Source organism: Aptenodytes patagonicus, chromosome 1 (genome assembly GCF_965638725.1).
Source record: "Aptenodytes patagonicus chromosome 1, bAptPat1.pri.cur, whole genome shotgun sequence".
Classification (NCBI taxonomy): Eukaryota; Metazoa; Chordata; class Aves; order Sphenisciformes; family Spheniscidae; genus Aptenodytes; species Aptenodytes patagonicus.
This window is the reverse complement of record NC_134949.1, coordinates 131,201,171-131,218,760: the sequence shown is the minus strand read 5'-3', so window position 1 is coordinate 131,218,760 and position 17,590 is coordinate 131,201,171. Positions and strand designations below refer to the sequence as shown.

At 43.7% G+C, this 17,590-nt stretch overlaps 1 protein-coding gene across 1 annotated transcript; it reads right to left on the bottom strand.

The window, feature by feature from the left end:
• Positions 1-5,176: 5,176 nt before the first annotated feature.
• On the bottom strand, positions 5,177-12,929 carry DYNLT3 (dynein light chain Tctex-type 3). The gene is made up of 5 exons (XM_076355523.1): positions 12,845-12,929; positions 11,513-11,554; positions 9,575-9,698; positions 8,511-8,588; positions 5,177-7,405 (listed from the first exon to the last, which is right to left on the bottom strand). The coding sequence occupies exons 1-5, from the start codon at positions 12,872-12,874 to the stop codon at positions 7,329-7,331; spliced, it is 351 nt and encodes a 116-aa protein (XP_076211638.1). The 5' UTR covers positions 12,875-12,929; the 3' UTR covers positions 5,177-7,328.
• Positions 12,930-17,590: the final 4,661 nt, after the last annotated feature.

The window sequence follows — 17,590 nt, the reverse complement described above, 5'->3', positions numbered from 1 at the left end:
TGAAAAAGGGAGAGACAGAAACCAGGTTTCGTAAACTCAGCTGCGTTTCAAGGTTGGTCCTATGATTTGGAGTTTTCCTATCATTTAAATCACCAACCTATGTGGAAAAAATAAATAAATCTGGAGATCTGTATTCCTTCTTAAGTATCTGTTTCAGCTGTTGGTGTTTTCCCCACCCCTTTACACTGCCTTTCTTCTTTGCTTTTCTCCATTTCAAGTTTGGCTTATGAAAGAGAAAACGTCATGCAAATTTTTATGAGATTGTACAGCCCCTTGACCAGCTCCGGTGGGTGAATGAAAGAGGTTGGCAATACCGATTCTATTTTTAATTCCCCAACATCTGTTCAGTATCAACAGATATCACTACTGTTGCTGTCTAATACATGAATGGCAGTCCCGTGTCTCTTCTCAAGAGAAAGTATTTTTAGTAGTAGCAACACTGAAATTAAAAGTATGCCATCTATATGGTTAAGCACGTGTACAAAAAGCTTACTTTTGTGAGGCCCAACAGCTAATACAGAAGTAGCCCAAGTCAGAAGGCGGGCGGGTGACTGTTGCATACACAGCTCACAGCTGCTGCCGCTGCCGTAACTCCTGAATTCCCAGTAGGGAAGTAAGAAGCGTGCCTGCGGGGCATCTGTCGGCTAGCAAGGACGGGCAGTTCGCAGTCTCAAGTTTCCTGGAAGCTACGCAATTTCACAGAAAACGTTAAGTTTCAGGAGGAATGGCATAACCGTAACTGCCCCATGCTGTTTTGTAAGAAAGTTTCTGTTACGTGTTATTACTACTACTTTTAAGACTACAGTCGGGTCATTTCCACCTTGGCTGTTTCCCGTGCCAGTGACGGGGCTTGACTACTCTCCTGCCACCTCTCCTTTCCACGATTCCTCGCTGCCCGGGGCGGCACTGAGCCCGGGCGCCGGGGTCACCCATCAGGCCAGCCCCTTCGGCAGCAGCTGCCAACGACGCCCCGAGGCAGGGAAGCACCGGGCTTTTGTAACGGGCGCTGTGAAGCGCAGGTGAGCGGTGTCTGCCCGCTACAACGGGCCCGTTCCCACACGCAGCCCAGCCCAGCCAGGCCTCGCTCTCCTTCCTCCGCGGCGGGGGTGCCCGGGCCGTGACCGGCCGGTCGGGGGAGCCAGGGGAGCTTCGGGCCCTCGGCCCCGGGCCCTGCCAGCGCTCCCGCCTCCGCCACCGCCGGGCAGCGCCCGGCCAGGCCGACCCCCCGCCCCGCGGCGCCCGGCCGCTGGTGGGCTTGCCGCCGGCTGTGGGCGCGCAGCCCCGCCGCCACCCGCCGTAGCGTTGCAGGCCCCGCACAGGGGGGAGGCGCCCGGGGACGGCTCTCTTCGGGCCCGGCGGCTGCGCCTTTCCACAGGCCGGCGGAGGGACAGCCCGTCCCCTCCCGGGAGCCCGAGCCGGGCGGGGACGCTGCGGGGAGCTCGGCCGCGTCCTCCCGCGGCGCCACCTGCCGCCGGCTTCGGCCCTCGACGCGGCCCCGGCCCCGGCCCCGCGGTGCCCGGAGGCGTGCGGGGCCCGCGCCTCCCTGGCTCCCTTGCAGGATCATCGCAGCCAAGCACTTGCAAAATCCTGAATGCCAGCGGCTGGGATGGCTGTGCCTGCCTTGAAATCCGGAGGTGCAGGCGGCCAGCGTGTGCTCAAGCTCTAACGCAGCCAGCTCAGTATTTACCGCCATGAAGCTGCCGGCACTGGGAAATCGGTGTGGGACGGCAGCTTAGAGTAAGCACCCAAGGTCCAGGGCGGGCACGTCTTGCCAAGGCTGGATCGCCCGCATTAGCTAAGTTAAAGGCAGCACAAGCTCTTGCTATATCCACCCCCCCACCCCCCGCAGTGGCAGCCGAACGACATGTTCAGAGAGGTTCGTGTTTGCTTCATGTGGAGCAATTCATAAAGCCCAAACTGGAAAGCATGTGTTTACCAGCTCCTACCCAAATAAAGCCAAAATTTTGAGGGGGGGGGGGGGGGGAAATGAGGCAAATGCGTAAGTTTGCTTAAGATGTCAGAGCAATGGTACAAAGAGCTGAGCTTGGAAGATTTCAGCACTGACCCCTAAGCCTCAGCTGATCCAGATCTAAACCTTAAAACTACTCAGTTTCTTCCCTTCCAAAGCCAGCTTTTGCAAAGTTGTTCCCTACAGTCATTTCAGTTATCGTTCAGGGGACCTATGATGACTGCCATGAAACAGGCAACAATAATTTGTTCACAAAATTAGCAGACCATCTAGCTACCACTGTGGTCACAGTTTGCCTAAGATTAATTTCCTAAAATGTCCAACTCGGGGATGAACACACTATATAGCTATTACAGCACTGATCTGTGAGGTCCTTACATATTTTTGAAGACATTTCAAACTAACAAATGCCATCGCTCGAGACCCTGCAATAGATTCTTGTGTGATTTGGCCAGATCAGTTTCAACAGCCGTTGTAGAAGCCCACACTGAAAACAAGTTGTTGCCTGAGATTGAATAAAGTAGTGACTGCCTCAAGCGGAGTGCTGTGAGTACCATAAAGGCAGTCGTAACCTTGCTGTTACCTAGCCCGCTCACTTCTGCTGGCTAATATCTAAATGCTAAATTGTATTATCTCTGGCCAGGATATTTGTTTGTACAGATGCTGTTGGAGCCCTTGTTTTGATACCTAGTCATTGCTGAAGTGGAAATAAGCAATAAGAGATGAAATTCTAAATGAACAAAATTATCTGACTCAAAATTGTGAGGGAAGTGGATAAATAGAAGGTATGAACATACCTATAAATATATGTATAATAAATATATGTGTGTGACAGGGTATATATAGAAGGATCACCCTTGTTTTTGTCAAACAAGGACTTCATTTCATTCATCCCCCTCGCCCCAACCTCTAACTTTACCCAGGTGGTCATGAACAAGCACTGAATACAGGCTGCCTCAAAAACGTCGGTAAACTCTTCAAAAACAGGTAGCAGAGAATGTTTAATTTCTTCCTAAGGTGTTTACAGATATGATGGGGGGTTTCGCAGATATGATGATGTTTCTGATTTAGGAGGTGCTGTTCAGAAATTATATCCAATATAGGCATATGAGGAGGAGAACCTGCTGACTCGAAAGGCGTTTTGAGTTTCTTGCAGCCGATCCAGCCAGTCCACCTTACCACCTTCTCCTGTGGATTGGGGATTTTAATGGCTTTGATTCTGAACTCTGTGTGGTCTCTACACTGTGAAGCTACATAAGCATAATTACAAACTCTGTAATTAACTTACAGATATGGTAAAACCGTCTATTTAAAATGGTCGTGCCACTACAAAACTTGCCTTGCTGTCTCTTTTCCTTCATGCACTTGTGCTATGTGGCTCCGGTAGCTTCTCTGCATGAGAGAGTAACCGTAAGCACCTGACACAAGCCATAATGACCAGTAAGGTGTGTTTCAGTAACCCTGATTCTCCTTTTTAAGTCATTTTAGGGCAGATGGTGGGATGGGAGTTACAAGAGTGTTGGTAGCCGTCACTCTAGCACTACTCTGCTCCTTTTTAGCAAACTTCCACGTGACAAATAAGCCTGCTGTCACAGTATGTTTCTTGTGTTTAAAAACAGATGCTTGCTGGAACATATGAGCTAAAACCTCCAGGTACTCGATAGTGATTTAGACTCATCGGAGTAGAAAAACCTCCCTTGGTGGGCGCATGGTGTTTGGCTGCAGCCTTCTTTCCGTTGTGGGGGGAAGAGAGAAACCATTCCACCTACAAGCCAATGTCCACAGACCCCTTACCTGGCATAGACCCAACGGGCTAGAGCAGCTCACGTGCAACACAATGTAAATGTGACTGCATAGCTTTGGAGCCACTTTGCAACTGGGTTTGTTGCCACGTTTACAGAATCTGAGCTCAGATAGTCCCCGAGAGACTGGCGCTGGCTTCAAGCTGGGAATGTCCTGCAGACATGCAGGCAGAACTTCCTGGCTCAGGATATTCTGACGGGGGGTTTGGTCTGGCTCTGTGCTTGTGTGACACTGTGACTGTGCTAAAAAATCCCTCTCCGAATTAAGTGGGAACAAAACAACCTGGTCAGATTCTACAGCAGGCAGCAAGGTGCATCCCAATAATCAGGTAAGAATTGTTCATTACAGGATCTCCTGCACTCTTCTTTGAAGGATCTGCTGCCTGTATTAGAACAAAACCCTATATTCTCTATGTGGCAGCTATGGTACTAATGCATACAGGCTACCAGTAGTTAATGTTCTCTCTTTTATGGTGTATTTAAAATATCAGTGCTCTGACATTCATGTCTAAATAGGCTAGCTGCAAGCCGGGATTTCAGCGGCTTCTGTGAAGTGCTTTAGATTGCATGAATCTAAATTGAACATACCCAGATTCCCTTCATCGAGTATAATGGGAAAACATCAGAAAGGTGACGGTTACTGACAGACATCTGGCAAGCAATGAAAAGGAAAGTAGTACATCTGCTCCCTTACTTTCCCTTTCACACTTTTCCATTTAGATAACAAAATTCTTATAGACCTCTCTGTATGGGAGGAATAACAGGCGTCTTTTGTCATGAAATCGTATGTAGGAACATACAGCTCCGTATACATATAGGCTATGCCTTAATGCAAAATCTTCTGTCCCATTAAGACAACCCCCATTGTTAACAGTAACTCAGCCCCTGATTGTAACAACTAAGACAACATTATATTGATAGAAAACACTCTTGAAATGTTGTGCATTCTCATATTCCGCAATCCGTAGTTTTATCCTTGAAAAGAAGACTACTTGGAAAAGCAAGAGGTGGTGTTCAGCATTTGTTTTGGGAGTTCTATTGAATACAAGCAGCTGTTTGTACCCACAGAGGATGGGGAATGGAAAGATGGGAAAGAAGTTAAATTCACCGGGATATGATGCGGAAGGAAAATATTTTTCCCAGTGTTTCATAATAATCTTTCTGAAGCAACAAAAACTTTAATTTGCATCATCAAGACAAGCAGTCAGAGGAAAAGGTCTGACAAGAGATGTGAGAAATTAGGCCAAGTCTGGGAACTAGCCTTTGACGAGGTCTCGTCTCTAAAATACACGCACAACTGTAATAAATTGCCCAAGTTCTCACTATTGTATACAAATGAAGGAAAGTAAGAGAAATATTGTTCTCAGTTCCTATTTATATTGATCAAGAACACATGAGGCAAAAATACAACTAAGGCAAAACTTTATTTATTTTTTTTTGCTAGAAAGAAAGATGAAGCAGCCTTATAATTAAGCAGTGTTTTCTGGGTCTCTTCTGCAGCAGAACCTCCACCAAGCCTCATTAAACTGACAGTCTACTCAGTGCATCTTGTTTTCAAGTAAAACAAAAATACCAAATGAGATTACAAATGGCTATTTGGAACATTTCTTCTGACCATGGCACCTGAATGCCCATTAAAGGGAGATAACAGCCACCACTATTTTTAATCACCCACCTCTTATGCTCTATCAATCGTACCAATCCTTTTTCCAGTTGCTACCCCACTTATTTTTTCACTTTGCTCAATCCCAAACGTCAGTGAAACTACTGCATTTTTGTCAGTTCCACAACTCAACTCTTGGATGCTGGCACCTAGTTCAGAAATTGCTGTCCTAACCCAAATAATGTTAAATTATTACACATTTGAAGGTCAGTACAACATACACATACATCTTCACACTACACCTGCCTGTTAGGCAAATGCAACATTACAGTATTAATTTTACTTGCACTTAGGTAAAAGCGGAACTCTGTCTGTCTGCAAAGCAAGAGATTTTGAACGGTATTTTGAATTACACGTAGACGTGTTCCTCCTGTAGTCTCATACTAGCTATATGTATACACAACTTAAGCAATGAAATGGTTTTTAGCTTGTTTGTTGTACAGGACACTTGCTACATGCCCTAATAGTTATCTGAAAAAACCCCCAAACAAAACTGTGTAGTAGTGCTTTAGTATTCATTTGTTAAAATCCAAGACAGCCTTACGGTGGCTGCTAGGTAGTTACCAGTCTCTTCCAAAGACATGCAGTAATAAAGAAAAAATTCTATCCTTAAGCAGCATCTGAGAAAACAACTTAATGTAGCTGCCACTTAGTGGCAGCAATCATTTAGGCATTTTTGGTATTGACACATCTCTTCGTCATATAATTTGTGCATTAATCAACAAAAATGTAGGCCCCAATCCAGCAAATACTTGCATGTGTGCAAATACTTTTCTTCCACGTGGAGTATTTCAAGTTAAGACTCATCAGATGAGCAGATTAAGAACTTGCATAAATCTTTACAGGAAGGGAATTCTTAGTGCTTAAAACTTAACTGTATCATTTCATAGGACTAAGATCCAATTCTAGACTTAGAGAACGTAGGAAACACTCCCATAAAGAACAGATATGTTGCTTTAAGATAAATGCTTTCAAAGCTAACAAGAGCCTCTAGAAACGTGTGTGCCTTCTCTCCGAACACTTTAATCCTACTTGGGAGTAACGTGGGTCCAGACTTGCTGCCCTAGCTCCTGGCTGCTGCATGAGGAATCAATAAAGTGCTTGTTACAAATTCCTCAGTCATGGAATAAAATCAAATTTAAGTACCTTCAGAATGTTTTCAGATTTGTAAACTATGAATTAAGGGCTGACGTCTGATCCCCAGCAAGTTTCCCTGAATCGCTAACAAATACTGTGTTCCTCATTCGGAAGATAAATTAGAATTCTGCTAGGACCAGGTATATTTCACCTTTGTCCCAGCGAAGTCATCCTCTGCCTCCGGGGAAAAGCTTAACCGGATTTAATTTCAATGTAAATGTTCATGCTTGACCGAAATGTGATGCTCGTGCAATTTCACAAGCACCAGCATTCAGTGTGACAGTTAGCTTTGTTTAATCAAACATGAAGCACCAGTAGTGTTTACAGTATATCCACTCTGAATTGCATTCATAATTTGTTCCCAAATGCACCATAACCCTGAGAGGTCTTGCTTGCCCTTTGACCTTTCCTTTGATTGGATGTGTTTTGTTCCTCTTGAATAAAGTATCTTTGATATTAGCTTTGATATAAATTGTATTGATCTTTGTGGCATCTTCTCATTAACATAATTCTGAATATTTAAGTTACTAAAACTTTCTCTTTAGATAGATATATATATATATTTTAAATTTTTTGCTAGCTTTCAGATAATTAATCTATGAGAACTGGCTTAGACTATATGCTCTCTGTAGAGAACTTCTGTATGCTCCTCATACAAAAACGAATAATGGTTTGAAATATTTAGCCATGGGTTTGGATGATTTTTTTTTTTTTTTTTTAAAGGCTTTGGTGTTGCTTGTATTTATCTTCCAGCCAGCTACAGGATAATAGCAACAGCAAACACATTGACAATGCAGTTCATTGTTCGGTTTTCCCATCTCACTGTGCAGGTTCCTAGAAGAGATTATTACAAAATAAAAATAGAATTCCAGTGTCTTTACTATATTCACTTTATCGCAGTGTAAATTATGTCAAATTAGTATGAATAATTCAGCTGTGGTTTAACGTAAGTACTGTTATGTCATCTTGGCTATAAATAGACTACACTCCTCAAAACATTTTCATTAACTTGTACATTGTTTACTGCCTAACATGAGCCTTGTATGCTTAAGACAATTTCCAGGAAAGCACAATTTCAGTATCTCTCTTTAAAAGCTGGACTTGCATAAATCCTTGAAAAATCTCATACTGAAATTGGCAAGATAATCAGACAAGAAATCAGAAAAAAAAAGACTGCATCAAATACATTCTAGTGTATTTACGCTCTGTAATTTTTCCTCTTCTGTTGTATCAATGCCTTACAAGCCAAGGAAACATGAAGATTAAACCATACTTGTTTACTTCACTTCACGGTATTTTTTTTTTTTAACCTTGGTTGACTTTCTAATGCCATCTCTATTTTAAAGTTAAATTTTGGTGCCCTCTTCTAAAAAGACCTTTCTGAGTCTGTGACAGACATAAGATTATTTTAATCTTCTTTCCCCACGATACTCTGAACCTGGGAGAAAATGCATTTAGAACTAATTTAGAAGCAATAAAACGCATCCAAAGCCTGGCTGATAGTTAAGCAACTGAAACACGTACTGTTAGTCAAACTATTTTTATTTTTTACCAAGTTCTGTTCTCTTCCAAAGTAGCGCTGTCCCCATACAGCAGACAGGCAGGTATGTTTAGGACTAGCCACTTCCATTTACTGTGAGCAACATTTTACTGCCTCTTCAACTGATCTATAGTTACTGACGAGGATTAAATGTTTTGACTCTTGTTTCAGAATGAAGGCATTTCTACTCCTGCTTCTCATAGTTTACAAAGCAATCGCTCTTAATGCAGGCACTGACTGCTAACAAAATATTTCTGCTGGGATTGTAAGCGAGCGTCTAATCCTGGAAGCTACTGCTTCTACAATCCCTCTTGAGAATGTTCAACCTAACTATTACAGCTGAACGATAAGTAACATTGCCCTTTACTACAAGTTTTTAATTTGACTGAGGAAACTTACCATCAGTTGTGGTATCCCAGAAGCACGAGCTTGCAGTGTGAAGACCAGCTCCACTCCTCTGCATCACAGCACAGGTTACTGCAAGATACAGTCATAAAATCGAGGAATTAATAATTAAAGCAGAAGAGGTGAATCATTCAGTACTTCTGAACTCAAGCCTGCGTTATGTTTTCAAATGGCTGGCAGGTGGCATTCAGCTAAGTCAAAACCTTTTTTGACAACCCCCTCACCCCCAGTATTTTCCTCAAGAACTTGGTAGTCATTTTACGATTATTTTTACTCGCATAAAGACAACGGCTTTAACAAAATGCTTGCTAATAGGATTATGGTTTTCAAGTTTTAAACTACTTAGATACGGCTTGTGTCATGCGCACCTCAGAACGGGATTGCAGGTGCTGTCCTCACAGGTACAGCAGAAGTCGCACTTGATCACAGCTGTTTCCCAAAAGTACTGCCTGACTGCTCTCTGCAACCACACTCTAGTAACATGCAGCATTTCTAGACTGACCTGCAATGGTCATAAAACCAGCGACAATCTGAATCCAAGGCTTTCGAAGCAGAACAGAGTGCAAACACTTGCTATTACATCAACACTCCACAAAAGGACTGAAGTGGGTTAAACTACTTATTTCCATTTCCCTTCCACAGATACGCATATAAATACAATGGGACACGACTTAGCATACAGGACTAAAGTCTTTCAAAGGTCTGTATTTATAGGAAGCTTAATCCTACTGAAAATTTTATTTAAGATATGCAATTCTTTCCTGAACTGATGCCAAAAAGTTGATATAATTGTTTTGGGGTTGCTTAACAGTCAAGAAAGACTGTGTAACGTGTCATCTTCTGTGCTAAGTGTTGCTAGCGTGCTTAGCCCAGGTGAAACTGCCATGGTTTTACCACAGGTATTACTAAAAATCTATGTAACGGAAGAGTTCAGGTATCTGCTTTGCTTTGTTTACAGTTTAAAACTTTCTATTGAATATAGCACTGCATTCAAACGAACCTTTCAGCGATTATTTACTGTGATTGTATGTGGTAAAAGTATGACTGCTTATACTTACCGATGTACTTGTATGTTTTTCCGAGTTTTACCAGATGTGTCAGCGACTGTTCTACTATAGCAGCGGTCCACTGGTTGACTTTGTTGTGATTATAATCTGCCTTGCCTAAAACACTTTCTATGCACTAAAATAGAGAAAAAAAAATAGTTACAGTAAACATACTGCAAAATGTAGAGGTTTAACATGTCTTGCGTAATCTGAGGAATTTTATCTGGCAATTGGATTACTTTAAATCACTTGAGCTCATCAGGTATCAGTTGCTGAATGGGAAGTAAAATGAGCCTTCTCAGAAACTTATTTTTAGTACATATTTACCACATTATTACATGGAGAAAAATGAGGCTCTGACTGAACATTTCTTTTAGGAAAGACCTTAGCCATATGCTCTAAGTACCAAGTTAAGTGAATGGATCTATTTACCAGTGAAGATACTAACACATCCCACTGTTCCTAATGACTGCCTACTCCAGCTTGGCTTTCAGAAGCTACTGTAATGGAAACAGTACTACTCAAATCAATAATGTCAGCTTGGGCTGGCCAACCTTTCAGAGCCCGCGAGCAACATACCAAAATCTTCAGAGCTAGAGCGACAATAGTGAAATGCATACCCCAGCTTAAAGATGAGGAAGATATGAGAGTGAGAGATACTCAAGCGTCCTATCTTGCAGCACAAGATAGGACCCTTGTAGATCTTAAAACTACATTCTCTACTCCTAAGAAATCCGGAATTATGTGCCGATGGATACTTCTTAAAATTGAGAAATTCGGTTAAGAAATGCATACCTGGAAAAGGTAAGTAAAATAAAACTATGTTCTCCTCTGATTCAGTAAGATGAATCCCGTGCACTAACCACCCACTAACAGGCTGCGTAAGAGACTTGTGCCCCAGATCTTAAAAAGCCCAATTAGTTCTGATCAGTGTATAAAGCTGGACAAAGGACTCAATGGAAACAAACATTCACAAAACAGAATAGAAGACAGAAGAGGGACAAGAAGACCCCTCGGGGATTTTGGTCCTTCCAGAAATGTACCCCGTGCTAGAACTCCTCGGCTCTGGTTAAGCTTTCAATCAGAGGCAGAAACACTTGGCTTTACTCCCAGCGCCTGGTGTGAAAGTAAAGAGACTCTGTCATACCGTATTTGGCCTTTCAAGGCAGGGGCAGTTATATAAAGGGTTGAACTGTCATTTACCTGACATCTAAGAGCTTGCTGTTGCGTACTGGAGCAGCTCCGAAAGTCCAGCCCTTTCCCTTCCAGGCAGGGCAGTTGGGAAAGGACCTGCACAGCCCCTCCAGGAATTCCTTTCTCAAAATGGTATTTTCCTGCAAAACCTGACAGCATCTGTATGCCACAGGCTCTTCGTTAATCACTTTCCTGTTACTAGGTATTTAATTTAGACCGTCAGGCTACTCACTTTCAGCCTGCTCTTTTTGTGTAAAAACTGTTTTTCAAAAGCATTGCTAGAATAACGAGCTCCTGTAGCACAACCTCCTGCTCAAGCCAAGGCTAACTTCCGAGTTTGATCACGTTGCTCAGAGCCTTGTCCAGTCAAGTTTTAAAAATCTCTAAGGATGGAGACTCCACAAGCTTTCCCTGCGACCTCTCTAGTGATTAACTACTCTCTAGCTGGATAAAGGGGGGAAAAAATAAAATCGGAGTGAATTTCCCTTGCAACTTGTGACTGCTGCCCCTCGTCTTTCCACTGTAATGTGAATTCTGGCTCTCTCTTACCTACCTTCTCCTCTCTAGATAGTTAAAGACAGCAATCAGATGAAGCTTAAAGCAGCTCCAAATGAAACTCTGTCTTTATTTGACATAAATAATAGTTTCATATAAGTTTGAATTTACCTGGGATGGTCAATGAAAGTAGCCGCTTTCACTATAGCGCAAGGTAAGGTAAAGATTTCCTTTGAAATACAGCTCTTAGCTAAAACCTACCTCCTTAACTATGTTGTGCGCCTCATCAGCATTGAAGATCATCTGTAATAAAAATCAATTATTATTATTTCTGATAGAAAAGTAAACGAATGATGCAGTTTTACTCTAAGTAACACGTAATGATCAGGCCCCGTGCCTGGTTATTTGCATTGTGTAGTCTGTTAGTATAATTCTAAAATCTTACTTTTTCCCCCAGCACCATACATACGTTATTTAGTATTGTTTTGCTAGTCACATTTGAGTGGGTCCAAAAAGCTCAGGCCTCGGTGAGCTCGGAAACAGGTTCAATTTACACTTTCTGTAAAGATTAAATTCCACCACTATCTATGCCTGCCGTGGGAATATTCTCCAAGACAAAAAGTTAAATGGCAAATCTTTTCCTCTGGGTCTTAATCCTGGTTTTTACTGGAGTCGTGGACTTACTAACCCGTGGGTTACATCTTGCTGCCAAATGGTAGTTTTGCAACCCTAGTATCAAAAAGACTGTTTTCCATAGTCATTAGCTTAACCAAGTAACTTCCTCAAGTGCAGAAAAAGCTTGCAAGTTTTAATGCTGCCTAGTTTCTGCCCATTCCTACCTGTCAGCGTTTAGCTTGGCTTCCAAAGGAAGCACGGCACGTGCCATTGTGCCATCTGCCTCTTCGCATCCATCAATTTCAAACACCTGAGCATGGACAGAAACCTCAAGGACAATAATGTTTCTACGAGTTTTTTGTTTTTTTTTTTAATGAAAACTGGTGGCTAGAGACCCGAAGTAAGGTCCCCTGGGGAGGGAAAGGCTCCTCAGTTCTGGCTGACAGGGATCAGCCTGCCGCGCAGACTTCTTGTTGTTGTTGTTTTTTTTTTTTCCAGGGGTGATAGAAGAAAAATGGCCGCAGACCGACAGCACCGCAGCGGGCGGCAGCACCCCCGAACACCGCTTCCACTTTCCCTTGCAGGAGCTTTTGGCTACCAGAACTGGAACAGGCTCACTGAAGCCCCAGGCAGGCAGAGGGCAGGGCCAAACCCCCAGCCCGCACAAGGAAACCCCGTTCCGCCCCGAGGCGGGCCGCCAGGTGTTGCACGGGCCCCGGGGGTGCCCGAAGCGTCGGGGAACGGGAGGTGCCGGCGCACAGCCCACCCGTACAACCGCGACCTTCAACCTGCCCGGCCCGGCCAGGGCGGAGGCAGCGGCCCCGGCAGCGCCGCCCGTTCCCCGCCGAGCTCTCGGCCGGCTCCCTCCGGCGCGGCGGAGGCAGCGCGGGACCCGGGGGCTGGCTGGCGGAGGGCCCCGCACCCCGCCCGGGCACAGCCCACAGCCCCCCTGCCCCGTCGGAGGGCGGCGGCCCCTACCTCGTCGTTGTGGGGGTGAAACTCCTCCATGGCCCCGGTGCGGGCGGCGGCTGTTCCGGCAGCGGCTGCGAGCCCTGCGCGGCTCCGCCTCTGCCGGGGCGGGCGGGGCCTCCTGCGGCAGCGGCCGGCAGGCGGCGGGGGGCGCCCGGGCCGCCTTGTAGGCGCTCGCCCCGGCGGCGGAGGGCGGGGAGGCCGGGTCTCTACGGGCCGGCCGTGCCGTGCCGTGCCGAAAAGGAAAGGAGCGACTGCCCGCCCTCGAAGTCCAGCCAGGCTGGCCATACCCAACTCCAGGCACTCGGGCTGGCGAGGCGGCCGCTGCTGCGCAGCGCTGGGGCCGCTCCTCCGCCGCCCGGCGCGGCAGGTGCAGCGCCGGTGGGCGATGCCGCTTCTCGGTGGCGTTCGGCCAGCTTTCGGCAGCGCCGAGGCGACCCTGCAGCCGGTACTGCGGCCTGGTGTTTACAGTCCCGCATAAAAGCGGCGAAGTACTCATTTGTAACTTCATTGCGGAGTGCCTGCCCTTTGCTGGATGTACAGAACTCCTACAGGAGCGGTTCCTCCAGGGGAGCAGTAACGCCCCTGCCCCCCCGGGCCCCTTTTCCCCCCCTCTGTTTCTAAATGGATCTGTGCCAATTACCTGACACAAAGTTGCCGTTAGATTTTAATAATGGCAAATTGCAATTTCGGGTTCTTTTAACTCCATTATAAAGAATTGATCCTGAGTTTTATTTGACTCAATACATCTATAAAAAAATACGTAGGATCTTTTCTCTCTCTCCGAAGGTGCCTGGGAAACAGGAAAGACACCTAGTACAAAACAATGCAGAATTTTCAAACGGTGTTTTGTTTTTTTTTTTTTTTTTTTACTTGGGGGGAAGGTCTTGTGTAGATTCCCCCCCTGTGATACCCGGTACTTCTAAACCAGACTGAACATGAGGGGGAGGACCAAGGCTGCCCCACCTCTAGTTTCAGTTTTGGTGGCGTGTGTTTGCACAGATACACGCTTACCTTACAAAAGGGTCTCTTGTTCAGTCTTAACTGTACACTCATTGGAAATACTCTGCTTGAAAAACATGAAAGTACAGGGGGAAGCAAAGCTGAACATTTTTATACTGCCTTGCTCTCAAACTAGCTTTCACGTTTAATATTTGCTAATGGCTATAGTAGGAGAAGACTGAACATGAAGACTAAATCTCGTAAGAGCAGACCTTTATGAGCAAGCGCAGATGGATGTAGTCATAGGAAAACACATGAAACAAAATCTCCTCCGGTATAAAGTTTTTTGTGTCGTGACCTCTGCAGTATTTTCGCGGGCCAAGCTAGGGATAAAATTGCATGTTTACTTTTAAAGAAATAAAAGCTAGTGGAAGCATGTGTTGTATATGCATTGGCATCCTGTAGACAAAGCTAACAGTGCTGAAATAACTTACCCTTGGATCCTGTGCATTTTTTATTCTCCGTATTTTCAGAGATCATGCATCTTTACATCTGTAGCTTTGGATGTAGTATACTATCAAATGAAAATAGTTTCTAGACTATTTCTCAGTTCTGTTTAGAAATATTCAAAGAAATACATTCCTTGAAATACTAGCAACAATTATCTCGGTGAATTCCATGGAAAATAGAGAGGGTTCCTGAATGACCGATGAGTGTGTGTGTGTGTAGGTCATAATGCAAAAAAATTACCTATCCTTCCTCCCCCACTGCCCTTTATAGATAGGAGGAGAGCAGGAGGTCTGAGGAAACTCTGAGTCTCTCGGGCTCAGCTCAACATGCAGAGAGCCATTAGAAAAATATCAAAATGACAAAACAATACTAATCTAGGAAGTGTTTACAAACAAACAGCCAGCATCACCCATGAACAGCCAGCACAGGTTTGTCAAGAGTATATGTCAAATAATCTGATTTTATTCTTTGGTAGGACAGCTGGTTTAATGGATGAAGAGGAAATAAATAATAGGTGTGGTATTTTGTAGTAAATGTGTCTTTTTATGCTCTCCCACATAAGAATGTATCACCTAGGGAAAAAGTAACCAACCTTTCCTAATAAAGGGTTATCAAAGTAGGAGGAATAAATGCAAGAAGATGGGTGGTTTTTTGCCCCAAGAGCTAATCAGTATTAGTCACAATAACTGAAATCATGTAATAAAAATGGTGCTTATAAAAGCTTTTTAATGACAGCATGCTGAAAGAAGTTACAAGCACATTGAATGACAGAATCAAAATGAAAAATATTGAATAGGTTGGAGAACTCAAGAAGAAGAAAGATCATAAAAAATGTAAAGTACTCTCTGTAAAACCAGGACATCAAATGCACAAATACAAAATGGGGACTAATTGTCTAGGCAGTAGTGCTGCAGAAAAAAATATGGAATTACAATAAATAGGAACCCAAGTATGATGTTATAAATAACTGAATACACCGATGAATACCATGAAGGGCTCAGAAGGCGGTTATGTTGTTCTGCTTGGTATTGATCAGGCATGGAATGTAACTCTCAGCCCAGCGTGATGGCGGGACAGAGACAGAAAAGCGATTCTTCCTGAAGGCAGCGAGACCAAAAGGAAGCTTAGAAAATGTGATTTGTGGAGGAACTGCATTTGTTTTATATCCCTTGCCCAGTCTTCCTTGTAGATGTCTCTGACTGTGTAGCAATTTACTGAAAAAGGTGATTAACGGGCCAATGTATGATGAAAGGCAGGACAAGAAATAATGGCTTTAATTTGAACTCGTGGAGATTTATGTTAAATATTAGGAAAAAAAAATCCAAGTATAAGAGTAATAAAGCTCTGAAGCAGACCTGGTTTGGAATCACCTTTGCTGGATCAATAACACATTAGATAACATCCGCCAGGCATCCAGCTAGCCTTTAGAGAGGAGGAGGTATTAAATCATCTTTTGAGATAGTGTTAGACTTACATTTATTCAACTTTCACAACTATTGAGTGGTTATTTTCCTTTTTTTCCTAACAGATCCACTTTTTATCTAATTTCAGTAACCAAAATCACCAATGTTCTCCCTTTTTTTTTGCTGAGAATGCCTAACGCTATTACTGATTTCACAGGAGCAATGCTAAATTCTAACAAGGAGCCATACACTTCTTTTCAAGGGGAGTTACCTGATAACATTGCTTAATACTTTATTACACTACTGTGAACTGTAAACTGGAAAATGCAAATGGATTGGCAGTATAATTAGTTCTGTGAATTGTAATAGGAAATGCGAAAAGTCCTGAAAGAGGTGGCTCAGAAATACAACCCTATATTTGAAAGAGCTGTAGGCTTTCATCATTCAAATGCAGAACAGGAGCTCTTAAAAAGACAGAGGATAAACAGAGCAGCTCAAATCATTTGTTGATTAAAAAGCAAATATTTGAGGAGGATTTGGCGTACTGGAGAGGTGGCAGTCTGTGCAGGCTGTGCAGATCCTCCGCTGCTTGAGCAGAGGCAGTAAAAAATGTGAATACAAATGCAGCTAAAATAGTATGCCTCCTCTCTCACTTTTTCCTTTAAACCGTTGTGAACATTTTAAACCTTCACATCTACCTTAAACTCTTGAATACAAAATCAGTAGAATTCTGGTATGTAATTCTTCTGACTTAGTTCCTAAGCTACGTGTGGCCGGATGCTGGAGGAAGGATCGGCGTGTGCTGCTCTTGTTCTTGCTCTCTTCCTACGCACTCGCTGCTCGGCACTGCAGGGAACGGCACGGTGGATGAGATGGACTCTTGGGCTAATCAATATGGTAGCTTTTGTGTTGGCCAGATCAGGGATGCTTGGCCCTAGCAGAGGTTTTGATGATTTGCTTTTCTGCATTTTTTTTTCTGAGAGTTGTTTTAATGTTAACTGCAGTGCCTTGCTAGAACTTCTTTGAAGAGCTGAGTGCCCACTCAACAATTGTTTAAAAGATTCTTAGTGAATTGTCAGAGACATTGCTATTTCCATAGCTACAAATGGTCTGTCAAACCGGATTCTGTATTTTTGGAATCGTCACGGTACTGGAAAATCACATTGCGATCATGAGTGAGAACAGGACTACAGCAGCCAGCCTGTACAAGCGGCTTAGCCCAGCCCCGTGGAACAAAGCGTGGAGCTGGAATTGCTGCTACTGCATCCGCACGGTGCTGCCTTCGGTCCGTTTGGCTGCTGAGAGCAGGGCGTTTGCTCAGTCCCGAACTGGAATGGCTGTATTGCAAGTCCATGCTGGCTTCCTTAGAGGCTGGTTTGATTTGTCAGATGAGCTTTGTGATACGACAATGTACACAGTCGATTTAAGGGTTAACATTGACCAGCTGCCACTGTTAAATGCCCTAAATGTTTATTGCCTGTAGTCAGTGTTTAAGACGTACATCAAGGTAGAATAATTTTCCAGTGCCAGTAAGTTTGCATAGCACCCGCTGTAGTGGCTTACCCACTTAAATGATCCAAAACATTAACATTAGCGTTATGACATCTGATAAATGAATAAATAGGAAGTTTTAATTCTGTTTCACGATTAGTATTACTTGGATTTTTATAATATTATTTTCTGTAAGCATAGCTTACACATTGTGTTTGAAATGAGAATGAAGCAACAATATTTTACTCAAGTTAGATATCTCTTCTAACTATATAGAATTTTCTGATGCTGCACATCTTTAAAACATGCAATAAAACTGTAATTGGTAAAAGCAAATGATCTAATGAAATCTCTTCAAAGGAACAAACTAAAAGCACATGCTTACTTGCACTATGCATTAAGTGGTGCT

Excerpts from the sequence above, each read along its gene's own strand:
- DYNLT3 (XM_076355523.1), bottom strand. The coding sequence starts at position 12,874 with ATGGAGGAGTTTCACCCCCACAACGACGAG. Across the intron at positions 11,555-12,844 it reads TTCACCCCCACAACGACGAG|ATGATCTTCAATGCTGATGA; the intron begins GTAGGGGCCGCC and ends TTTTTATTACAG. Across the intron at positions 8,589-9,574 it reads AAAAACATACAAGTACATCG|TAACCTGTGCTGTGATGCAG; the intron begins GTAAGTATAAGC and ends TGTATCTTGCAG.